Genomic DNA, 13,047 nt, shown 5'->3' on the forward strand with positions numbered 1-13,047 from the left:
TTACTTTTAAATGCTATTCCAATTAATTTTGGATTTCCAACAGATTTCATTCAGCAATGATTTTATTTTTACTTCCAAATCATTGACAGAGGCACTCGATGGCATCTGGCCCAGGACTGGATTTTTTCAACAGCCCTCCTAGAAAAGCCCACATTCAATAAGGGTCCTCCTGCAAAAGATATTTTGTCAAAATTTGAAAGGAAGATTTCAATTTGCTTAATGTGTTTTGTGATAGAATGCAATTATTTTTAGAGCACAAGATTTAGATCTAATCTCTTACAAGGACATACACTATCCTTACAGTTAACTCATAATTTGCTTAAAAGACCAAGATTAGGTTGATTTGAAGGGGAACCATTTTCCACAAAACAACATTTAAGGGCACAAGCTGTATTTTTATGCCTTTTTTTTTTTTTTTTTTTAATTTTTAAATCAAATTGGTCTGTTTTTCCTTTTTGCATATTTTGGGCTAACGTATCTGCAGCTTGACAATTTATTCACTCTTCCTGAACATCAGCACATGAACAACTTTCTCCTAGGTTACAGGAACTTTTCCAGGATTCTAAAATTAATAAAAATTAGCAGTGGGCTAGAGATGTCAAGATTTATGTGCAAATTACTCAGTTTTAATAACTAATTTAAAAAATTCTATCCCTACCAAGTCACCATTGCTCAACACCCCTCCCATACTACAAGTGTTGTATTGTACCAGCATCAAACAGGGATGAGAACAACCCATAAATTTCCACCATCCTTAGCCATTAGTCCATTTCTAGCACATACTGCAGAAATTGAGGACAGGTTTAAAAAATATATCAGCTTTTGATGGCATTAAGCGATATAGAAAACTGATTAATTTTAGAGTTTCTTGCAATTTTCTCAAAAGACACATCTCTCTCATTAGGTAAGGATGGAGTTTTTGTATCTGTTACATGAAACATTCACACATTTCTAGGGATAACACTGACATGCCACCCTAAAGGAGCAGGCAGAAGGGATGATTTCAAAGACAATCTCTCACTCTTCGGAAAACAAATTTGAAATAATGAGTATTCCTATAAAAGACAGAAGACTTCTTATGAGCTTTCCCTTTCCATATTTCTTGACAGTCATTTGTTTTTCGAACTGCTTAAGCTTTAATACAACAACTGAAAACTGAACATCACAAATGAGATGATAACAAATGCCAAAACACATCTCACCTGATAAAGAATGATAACCAAAACTGTGGTAGTACTTTAGACAACACATCATGATGAAACAATAGGAATTAAGCAACTAAGTGTTAACTTTAGCATACTGCTAGCTCCTTTTTTTCAATATTATGAACATGAAGTGAGCCAAGTGGAACAATTTACAGATTTCAAACAAAAAGCATCAAATGAGAAGTTTAAAGTGGACAGTAAGCTTCAGCACTTAATTATATAAGAGTCTTGTGATAATATGTCCTTAAAACTCTATACAATAATAGGAAGAAGTATGCAGTTATCACCCATTAGCACTGGGCAGTGGAGAACTGCAATAAACAAATAATTAACTTGGAATAAAACTTAAATTTTTTAAATCTATGTACTGTCCACCCAGCAAAAATAAATGTCTACTTCTTGATACAATTTCATTTAAAAAATAAGTGTATCTAAATATTTATATTATAAACAGGAATTACAGCAAGAAACACAGTAAGAAATACCACTGCATGCATACAGAAAAGTATTACTTCAAACATTTGGTTTTTGGAAACAACACAGAAACTCTGAAAAGAGTAAATGATCAACTGGTATATCCAACAAGGTGCACTTACATCTTCATTCCAGTCTTCTGCTGTCCATTCTTCTATTGAGTTTTTCCATGCTCCTATTATAATTGTGGAAGGAAAAAAACAGGTGCAAGTTAAAAGCACAGCATTGTGTTTCAACCCTTCTGCTCTATAAGCAATCCTGCTTCCGTTATAGTGGAACCCCAAACAAGGAGAAAGTGGCTGAAAACGTATTTGGGAACACGGTTGGAAGTCCTAGAAAATTGGTCTGGAGAATTAAAATTCTGGGAGGGAAACACCACCACTCCCTCATCCCCTGTCCTTAATTTCTGATTTCAGGAATTTCTTAGCCACTATAGTGCCAGATTTAATTTGCATGAACACATCACACACGTCTGCACCCAGTGATTAATTCCAACCATTAGAAGAACTTTCTCCCATGTGCCCAGCAATGGTGAGAGGTTACCCAACCCTCCCACAGGATCTCCCAGTTTCATGCACAAATTCATACAGAGTCTGAACAAAACACAACCACAACACCTGCTCCAACATTCACAACCCTACTGTACACAAATTCAATTTCAAGGCCCAAGTTATGCCTCTGGAGGTTCCTTTCCAACCTTCTAACTCTCTCCTCAGAGCAGAACTCCAATCCCTCATCCCAAGAGAGCAATGTTATTTTAAAACATGTACAATTCTTATCATGGCAGCAAAAAAGTCTAAGTTTCCACTATAGCTACAAACACTTCTTCCTGTAGCTTGTGGCAGAGTTTATTTGGCAAACACTGGAGCACAGCACACAGTCCACAGCCTGCAGAAATGGGAGAACTACAAGAAACAATCTTGTGAATGAAAGAACCTGATCCCTTCCCTTAGGAAACAGCAGGCACAGACATGCAAGAACAATAAAGGGACTGAAGGCCCACCAGTGAAAGCACAAGAGAGGTTATCCCACCAATGACCAGAGCCTTTGTTTAAACTACACAACCACAAGTAAAGAAAACATGAGCACCAACATTACTGCCACCATCACTCTTGATCAAGTACAAAAGCAAAAGAACTGGCTGCTTCAATCACCTCCTTTCACTTAATCAGGAACCTTCTGAGACACATTAATCCAGAAACAAGCCCACCCTGAACACAGCATCAAATCCACCTTGTACTAATGCCACCACTGCCTTAGTATTTTCTTCTGTACACCTCAAAAAACAAGCAGTTTTTGGCAGAGGAGGGTTGGACCTCACTAATCCAGTGAGGAGATCAGGCCAACCACAAAGTTACATATGGTGGGGAGAAGAGAAGGGGTTTATACCTTAGAATCCAAAACTATTTGGCATGTCCTGAGCAAGGTAACATCTGCTCTGCGGAGCAACATAGAGTTTCAGAGACTGAAATATCCTATGCTCACATTTTAGCAAACAGCCCCTAATCAAGATGTTGTTACACGCTGGTAACTAATAACCACACCTGAGTACAGCACTGCAATGCCTCAAATTTCTAGACTAATCCACACATTTCTATAGAAATTCTGAAAAGGAGAAAAAGCCCAATGAACAGCAGTTTTTAGAGAAACAGTTCATTTTCTTTCCTTTCCACTGACCAGCACAAAATCCCGTCCTTGATATTTCTTCTTTACAGAAATAGATCCTGGTATTTGCCCTGCTTGTATTTATCTCCCATCAGTGACTGTAAGGTCTGCCCCTAGAAGACAAACCTTGTGCTGGCGTCAGAACACTAACAACAGAGTTTGGAGTCTAATGAAATAATCACAAAAAGAGTTCAGACAAATCAAGCCCAACTCTTGAGCATTCCCCACCACCTCTGGGAAACTGAACCTGCTTGGAATAATACTTGTGATGTTTTCCTGACATTCAATTTAAACATTTATCTGTTGCTCCTGCTTAGGAGTTCTGAGCATCTACTCTTTTTAAATACCAAGCACAACTCTTCACCCTTTTATTAGTTTACCCAAGCTGCCAAGTTTATTACTTAAATTTATTAACACTCTTCCTTCCTAACTCAGTCCTTTCTATCTCAATTTCACTGCTCTTCCCTGCACTAAATCCAATTTGCTAATGTTTTCCTCCTATTGATGGGATTTCTAAGTCAGATCTTGCTACAGGCACATCAATTTCCTTTTAGTTCAAAATCTACGTTGGCATTTTTGTAATTCCATATATCCTCTTCCCAACCTTTCTACCAAGCCTTGTAAAGCATCACAATTCAAGAGTTCTCTGTTTTTCACCAGAATTACGCTTTGTGTTTTCAAGAATCTTTGTCATACCAGCTTCAACCTAGATGGCTCTCTGTGACTCTTCACTGTTTCTCGTTGTAACAAGTTCAGTTCTAGAAAGTTATAAAGCTAATAAAAAGAATACAAGTTTTTTTGTAAGTCTTCAGTTATTCTCCTCCAATTCCTCTCTTCCTGTCAGACTACTTACTTTTTTTCCTTTCTTTGAATTATCAGACATTGACTTTAGCCCTAAAATAAATTTATCTTGGTCTATGCTGAACTTAATGTACTAATTCTTTCCTTCTGGATTACACTCACGTTCTAGAATGACCTGAAGGTTCCTTATGACTTTTACAGATCTACAAGAAAACAAAAAAAAAAAAACCCAACAAAATAACCCCACAAACCCAAATACCAACTTCCCCATAACTTCCAAGCAACACAATGCCCTTCCTCTCTCTTGAAAGTTACACTATGATTTATTTTTTTGTCATTCTTCAGTTTCAGAGTCATTTAAGGCTGCTCATAACTAAGAGGATAAAGGAAGTTTTTCTGTGTAGTTTATGAAACTATACCAAAGTAGAGGCACCCATAAATTACCAGAACACAATGTCATTTTTATAACCTGCTTTGAGAAGTGGGCACCTCCAACACAACTTATTTATAAGAACTGCTGTGATTTTCACTCAGGATCTCCCACTGCCCTGTACATTCCAAAGAAGGTAAGAGATGAATCATACTCTTCAGGTTTATTCCTTTTTGGATGAGGACTGGTCATTTTGTTTCTCCCCACCTGTCCCTTGTCTTTGCCTTTCATCTGCAGATTACTTCTATATAAATAAGGATGCAGGTAAACCAATGCTATATTATTTGGAATACAATTAGACTTAAACATTATGAACTGCTAAATATTTGCCCTTTACTCTGTTTTTCAACCAACAACACTTTAATTTCACCTCCACAAAACCCCGTTAGATTTTCTACTGGATTATACAATGGTGCACCTAAAACACGCTTCACTGAAGCTACTGTGATTCTTCTGGCAGCAATTCAGGATATGAGGTTCTAGAGCACTTTCAGAGCACATATGACAGAAACATACACTGTATATTTAATGAAAGTGTTGATATTTATAATTTCCCAGCACTGGCTAAAAGAGGAATTACTTAGTAAATAACTCGGAATCCACAGAGAGTTTGTATTTGCATGGTGTCTTCAGAAAACATTCTGATCAGCACACTGGGCTTGTTTCTCCAGGTAGTTCCCCTGCTATCTCCTCTTTAATGTAACTGCAGATGACAGGTAGTACTTTTTTAAGTGTCTAGTATGAGCTAATATTGTTTCCTTTCTTTTTAGATGAAATAAGAACTGGGACTGTGTAATGAGGAATAATGAGAGTGATTTTCCAACCTGTTCTTCTTCTGTGTAAATTCTTACCTGGCATCCATAAAACCCACTTAAAGCTTTATGGATATATATACAACTCCCACACTCAAACCTTTAGTAACTCTATATTGGGAATTTAACTGAGTTTGTTGATTTGTAACTAACATAACAGCACTGTAAATGTAGGGGGGAAAAAAACCTAAAAAAACTAATATTTAGGATTGACAAGTCAAATCATGCTCAGCTTTGTGCAACCTACTTCCAGCCCAGACCTCGTCTTCCACTCTTTCCTCTCTACCAATGCTTCCATCTTCCTTCGCAGCACTCTCTTCTGCTTTAAAATTACTACCCCAGCTGTAGCTTCCTCTAAAAACCCTCAAGATGCTTTCCATCACAAGGTTGAAAGTGCTTCCCACTTGGACAAAACTAAATGATTCAATTTTAAAGCCTACTCTTTTTAACGAGATTCCTTTTGGCTGGGGGAATTCTTTTAGATATGAGAGCTTGTGTAAAGAAGAAACTACAAAATAAAACACTCTTCAGAAAGACATTTTTGTTTTGTCAGTTATGGTGCCTTTTCCATCTGCATTGAAAGTAAATTAAGACTAGCAAGAAAAAGATATTTAACACCCAAAATGAACAATCACACTTACCAAGTTTACTTTAAATTTCCACCAACCAAGTCATTTTGTGGGAAGTTCCCACACTGACACTCATTCATTCACATACCCTTAAGAACCACTAAACTGACAATTCTCAAGTGCTTTCTCACACCTTCTTTCTCCATACCATGCTCCCTAAATTTCCACACATGCCTTAAGCTGTGTTACCAAATTTCAGTGAGGTTCTTGGGGACATGCATACAGCAAAAACACACTCAACATCCCAAAAGAAGTTCCACATGATGCCTTAGGATTCTTGAGATTTATAGCAAATACGGATTTTTAGTATGGTTGTAGAGTCTCTAACACTTTAGAACAGCAGTTGACAGTTACCAAACCCTGTTATTATGCTTCATATCAAATTTTCTAAATTCTTCAGGTTTTAGTTAATGTTCTTCTCAAGGGAAAAGACTCTAGCAAGCACATCTTGTTTGGAATATGCACCTGGACTGGAATAATATCACTGTAGCCAAAGCAACCTTGATGGCCCAGAAACCTGGGAGGAACTCCAAAGACTGAGAGGATGAGAAGGTGAGGAAGATGAGGAAGAAAGGAGTCTTGAGACCTCCAACTCAGTTCTGGGGTGGTGTGGTGGGGGGCATATCTGGAGAGGTCCTGGGACAGACAGTTCTCAGACCGGATGGATTAGTACCATAAAACTGTAGAACTCCTGGACACTCACATGCACTTTATGTATTCGCTGCAACATCAAGTGCTTTATTAAAAGAACTGTTTTCTGCCTTACCTACACTAATATTGTCCAGAAAGTATTTTCTATTTTAGGCAACACGCACATCAACTAGAACTCTGAATTTCCACCAATCTGTTTGCTCAGCAGCACACTCCTCATGCAGACACACTCATACTCTTACAGGGATCTGTTTACCCACACAAAGCTACTCTTATTCCTAGGCAGAATTCTTCCATTACTGAAGACTAAGGAGATGCCTACAAGAAACACAGGTTGTCACGAGAGAAGCACACGAAGGCTACTCTGAGTTAGCAAGGGAGGGTCACAAAACATTTGAGTTTACTCTGGAAGTGGAGCACAAGTCATGTGTAAGCCACAACCATACAGCTGCTATCAGTAGTAACAAACTAGTGATTTTCCATGTCTTCTTGTACCTTTCTTATAGGTTTTCTTTAACTAGTTAACCTTACTGTTTCTGCAATGCTTGTGACGACATACCCTGTCCCTTGCTACCAACAGCAAACAAAAATATAAGAATTCCAAGAGAAATTTTCAAGACATTAGGTGTACTCCTTATTTGAAAAACTAACATCAGTGAAAATAAAAGGTGCGTTTCAGTTTATGCTACAGCACCAAGTAATTTCAAAAGTAATTCCTTGGAAAGATGCCATATTTGGCAAGAATGCTCCCATTAATAACTTAATATAGTCAAGGCCGCTCTTCCACGCTGGACCAGAAGGCACTCAGAGTGACAAGACAGCTGCTTAAGAAGCCATCCTTAACTCTGAGCCTATCATTGCCTTCTCTGGTTAAGTGGGAAATGGTTCATATGAAGCTCAGAAAGCTGCATCTCCAGCAGCTCAGAGCAGAGCTCAACAGAGCACTGGCTTCCAGGATCTCCTTCCACACTTGACACAAGGGGTGATGAAAAATCACCCAAGTAGGCTTCAGCAACAAAGAGATCAGAAGAGTTACCCATTGCTGCAGTTAAAAAACATTCTCTCCCTCAAGGGTTCTCAAGTGCAGACAAAACCATGCATTAATTACACCATCCTGACACAGGATTTCCTGTCTTCATCTCCTGTCATAGAACACAGGAAGCAGCAAGGTATCCTATTTTCCCAATCACAGATAAGCAGGTCACCCACCTCATTTCTGAATCACCACAAGACCACTGCTAAGTGGTTCCTTTCCAAACTCTCTCTGTCTCTTGCCTTTAGCTGAAGTGTGTACTTCTCACTTGAAACATCATACAGAAACACAGAGCTGCCTCTATCATCAGACAAGCCAACAGCTTTTTGGTTTCTATTCAAGTGCCTGCTTGTGTTTTTTTAATTAACTCTTCTCTTCAAAGATGGTAGACCTTGGAACTCTCCTCCATCCCAGACACTCACATCCTTACATTTCTGCATTGCAGAGATGGGGTTTTCAAAGCCATCCCACTGTCACTGAGTGAATTAATTAATATCTGTAAACTGTTTTCTTTTTCTTCTTGGATATTCATACCCCATTACCTAATGCCTGTGGACCAATCAGTTCTATTGGGACTTATGCTCCTTAACTACATTAGGTGAGATCTTAAGCAGTATCTAAACATTTCTTCACCTACACGGTTCTTCCAGTGACTCTTCAAATTCCTTTGCCTCTCAAGAGTTTGTTAGTACCAGAACAAGAAAATTTCACAATGCCTTCCCTTCATTCTTACCAGAGAGACACACAGGCTCTGTGCTCTGCACATCAGCAGCAGTTAAACTATAAAAATTAACTAATATCTGTGCCACAGAAGATGGAGTCACATTGTCAGAAGTTAAGTGAACACTAGCAGAATGATTATTTTAACTGCAGTTTGCTACAGGTCTTCATTCCAGTCCTTCCACTTCTTGAAGCATCTTACCAGTTCCATCATCTGCATCATTCTGAACAGTCTCCCAAATCTCTGATTTTGTCCCAAAGCCATCAGTGGCAGAAGATTCCGTATAGTCTGCAGGATTAAATGTCCTAGAGTTTTAAAAGTTAAGAAATGGAAGAGAACACACGGGTCATTCAATGAGCACAAGTGTCATCTTTTTAGCTGAAGTTGTACTAGATTTAACATCTCAATTTCACTTCAAAAATTTTTTTTTTCTATGAGCTGACAGAGATAAAAAAGGGAGAAAAGAGAAAAGGAGAAAAAAAAGTGAGGAGACTGGAAAACAAAATTCCTGTAGAGAAACTGAACCAAAGTAATTCCTGAAAAAGCAGTTAACAGCATACCTACCCCTCTCAGTCTTACAAAGCATTAGTTTATACACACAAAAAAAATAATAAGACCCTCTCTGCTGGTAAGTTACTCAGCACATAGCTGACTGACAAGTAACCAGTATCATGTCCTTCCAGAGCACTAGACCTGCCCAGGACACCCAACACCAAAATACACAGATGCAGCTAAAAGGTGAAAAAGGATTATTGAAGAAAAACCTCTTTTCAGTTTCTTCACCTACAAATATGAACAAGAAGGATTATTGGTGAAGTAGAAAAAACCTTCTGCTCATCATGACATCACTGATTTTACATGAAGTGCCATTAAAGTAGTGGAGGCCACGTTTCTATAAAGCAAGGTATTCCAGCAAAATTGAGAACAAACTTTTAAGCTGCTGAGTAACTTCTTCTCAATCATCTGTTTTAAGGTCCATGTATGTCCAAACAGCTAACGCATGAAACCTCAAAAACAGGAGGAAGTTTAGAATCTCTACTTTCTAGTTTTATACAGAACTTGCACATTCTACATTACACTGAAATGAATCTCATTTTGAATTGGCCTAAGACTAAATACACAACACAACCTTCAGCCTCCAAGGCACTATGTGGTTGGTACCGATGGCAGGTATTGTTCTCCAAGTCTGAGATATTAAAACTGAGTAAATATACATTAGGTTTGTATAAGGGTGCCTAGTTAGAAATACTGGTTTAGGACAAAAATGTTCCATTCATCATCTAAGAGATTTGTCAGTTTTTGAATCCATATTGGTTTATCAAACATACAGCAATATTCATACATACAGTGGCAACATTGTCATTTAATACTGCCACTGAGTTTGATCCTTGCCAAAATCTGTGCTCTGCATGTTTCTTACCCCATGCCTTGGGCTGAAAACCTCCCCGCTCCTCTCCCTCTGCCACGTCCAAACCCTAGGAGAGAAAACACCATTTAACAGCAACAGCAGAGGAGCCACCAGTCACTAGTCTGTCACATTAGAGAATGCCACAGTTGAACAAGAAAACTACTATAACTGAAGTTAAATATCATTTACTTCCCAAATTCCTGCACAGAATTTGTTTCCCTAACACACACAAATAAGACACAGTTCATCTAAGACCACCCATTTTAGTAGGACCTGCAATTCCTTGCCATCTTTCTGTGTCTCGTGAAGTAGCTCCAAATGTCAACAGAAGAACTTACCTAAAGACTCATCCCAAAGACCGCTGCTGCCAAATCATTAGACATTTTCCAAAACTCTGTCTCTACTGTCTCACTCTTGCCTAAGATGCCCTGGAATCCAAGCCTCCCTGCATACCCTGATCACTCAAGAAATTCCCTATCTCTCCTTATCTGTGTGAGGACAAAGTTGAAATACTCCATTTGTTTCCTTCTCTGACTCAGACCACCTGTCCATCCCTATCCTCCTCTGCTTGTGCCAATCAGTGACCATACAATCCTTCTGCTTCTCCCTTAATCACAGCTACTGACAAGGAAATTACCCAGTTCAAATTACTCAGCTTCCCTGTTATCATTCACAGGAATATTCATTTCTGTTTTAAGAAAAACAAGTATTTGTTGCCTTCAATTTTGATTACCAGCCTCAGTTAATCTGATACAGTGAATGGCTTTATTTTTGCACATTCCATTCATACAAGGCATGAAAATTTGTGTGTTACTTAACAATCTATAAAGCAAATGTCTATAAAAAATGTTAGCAACTACTTCTTACATGCAGCATATTTCTGCATACATTTCACCCCTATCTCCTTTTAGGGGTTTTATCCGAGGCTTTTCCAATATGTTGGGTTGGTTTTGAGGAAGACTATGCATACTATTTTGTATGACAAGAACAGGAAGAGGCCAAGAGCTACAGTCAGAGAACAAAAAACAATTTTTATTTTAATGACAAAATTAGGTGGTAAATATAAGTTACCAGGCAACTACAAGTTTGCCAGAGCACAAAAATTATAATTCTAAATCACCAGTATGCTGGTGTCCAAACATCAGAATTACCCATGACAGGCTGTTTGAAGTTGGATCAGTATTACCTCTTATTTTCAGGGGACCACCTGAACTGAGTAAGAACATTAGCTCCAAGACATGGTAAAGCCAGTTTAGGAAATAAGTTCCTGTTTTAATGACTTTCCATTCCCTGCTCTCACCACTAGTTCTTCCCCTTGTCCCAGTTCACTGTTCAAGTGCTAAAAAGACATTTCTAGACCTACTTTTCCAAGGACTTCTTAGGAGTACCAAAGTAGCAGGATGAAATAAGCAGAGGAAGGATTCCCATGCAGCAACATACAGTATTTTTTGGGGACAAGAATACAGAATAGCTGAAGTCTGGCACTGGCCAGTTCTTTTATCTCTACATTATTTTCCCCTCTTTGCTCTCTTTTCACAACTGGATGCAGAGAAGGTAGACAGAGGTTAGGAAAGAGGCAACAACTGCTGTAACCTGGGATTTGTCGCACTTCTTCACCAAGCTCACATGTTCTTTGCCATAAAGAACAGTGCTCCAGGCCCAGTCATACCCAACTGTTTCCAACTTGGCCTTTGAACCCCCTTGCTCAGCCTACCTCCTCTACTGTTCCTCTCCTTTGTCCATTTAAAATCCCCAATCTAGGAAGCTGCTCCATGGCATTAAAGAGTCACAGCTCCCAGGTGCAGAGAACTCGGAGCACTCTGGATTTTTGTCCAGTAGGGTTTTTTCTAAGAGTAGAACCAGCTACACCTGGGGACGTGGTGGGGGTCACTACGTAATAAAATTACATCCTACTGCCACTAATACAGCATTAAACACCATTTACTGAGATTGCACAAAAGCAAGATCAACAGTTTTCTGACAACCTCAGGTACAAGTTCAACTGGGAGCTGCGAAACACAGAAACAGTCAAGCAAAAATATTTTTGAGTGAAGCAATCAGGCATTCAGTACAGAGACATAGCTGGAATAGCTATGATGAAAGAAGAAACAGATTTTAGTAAAAGAGGTAAGTCTCCCCACTCATCCAAGCGCAAAAGCCTGAAAGAATGTCCTCAGCACACGTAGTGGGTTTCTGTGGCTGGGTTTTGGTAGCAGGGACAGCTACAGGGGTGGTTTCTGCTACAAGCTGCTGGAAGCTTCCCCTGTCTGGTGGAGGCAATGCCAGCCAGCTCCAGGACAGACTTCCTGCCCCTGGCCAAGGCCAAGACAATCAGAAGTGATAGTAATGCCTCTGTGATAACATATTTAAGAACAGAAGGTTGTGGCACAGAAAGAATTCCAGCCAGGGAAGAGAGGAGTGAGAATATGGGAACAACAATGTAGACACCAAGGTCAGTGCAGAAGGAGGGGTAGGAGGTGCTCCAGGCGCCAGAGCTGAGGCCCTGCAGCCCGTGGTGCAGCCCATGGTGGAGCAGCTGTGCCCCTGCAGCCCATGGAGGACCTTCGAGGTGCAGAGACCCACCTGCAGCCCATGGAGGAGCCCATGCTGGAGTAGGTGGATGCAGGAAGGAGGCTGTGACCCCGTGGGAGGCCCAAGATGGAGCGGGGTCCTGCCAGAGACCTGCAGCCCGTGGAGAGGGAAGCCCACGCTGGAGCAGGTTTTTCCTGAGCAGGACTTGTGGCCCCTGTGGGGGACCCACGTCAATAAAGCTCATCTGTGAAGGACTGACCCCATGGAGGAGTGACCCACGGGACAGCAGTTTGGGAAGAGCTGCTGCCTGAGGGATGGATTCACGCTGGAGAGGTCCATCAAGGGCTGTCTCCTGTGAGAGGGACCCCACAGGAGCAGGGGAAGGACTCCTCTCCCTGAGCAGCGACAGAAACAACAGCTGACCACAACCCCCATTCCCGTTCCCCTGCACTGCTGGTGGGGAGGAGGGAGAACATGGAAGGAAGGAGGGGTGGGAGGAATGTGTTTTTAGGATTGTTTTTCTCACTCTTTGGCTCTTATCCTGTTAGTAATAAACTGAAGTACTATTCCCACTTGAAGTCTGTTTTGCCCGTGAAGGTAATCAGTAAGTGACCTCTCCCAGCTCTTAACTCATGAATCCTTAGCTGGTTTTTTCTCTCTCCTCTGTCCAGTTGCAGAGGGAGAGA

The 13,047-nt window shown here is 40.1% G+C and overlaps 1 protein-coding gene across 7 annotated transcripts in view; it reads right to left on the bottom strand.

The window, feature by feature from the left end:
- LOC113957701 (ubiquitin-associated protein 2-like) overlaps window positions 1-13,047 on the bottom strand; it is a 75,309-nt gene that overhangs the window by 18,330 nt on the left and 43,932 nt on the right. For 6 of the 7 annotated variants that reach the window (XM_027665408.1, XM_027665406.1, XM_027665405.1 and 3 more), the window contains exons 7-9: window positions 9,842-9,896; window positions 8,623-8,726; window positions 1,802-1,854 (exon numbers count right to left, since the gene is read on the bottom strand). In XM_027665408.1, the coding sequence (XP_027521209.1) occupies window positions 1,802-1,854; window positions 8,623-8,726; window positions 9,842-9,896 (212 nt within the window). The remainder of the gene's footprint in view (window positions 1-1,801; window positions 1,855-8,622; window positions 8,727-9,841; window positions 9,897-13,047) is intronic. The other variant, XM_027665409.1, reaches the window with a different exon arrangement.

The sequence above is a fragment of the Corapipo altera genome, unplaced genomic scaffold, assembly GCF_003945725.1.
Source record: "Corapipo altera isolate COAL_440 unplaced genomic scaffold, ASM394572v1 61045, whole genome shotgun sequence".
NCBI lineage: Eukaryota > Metazoa > Chordata > Aves > Passeriformes > Pipridae > Corapipo > Corapipo altera.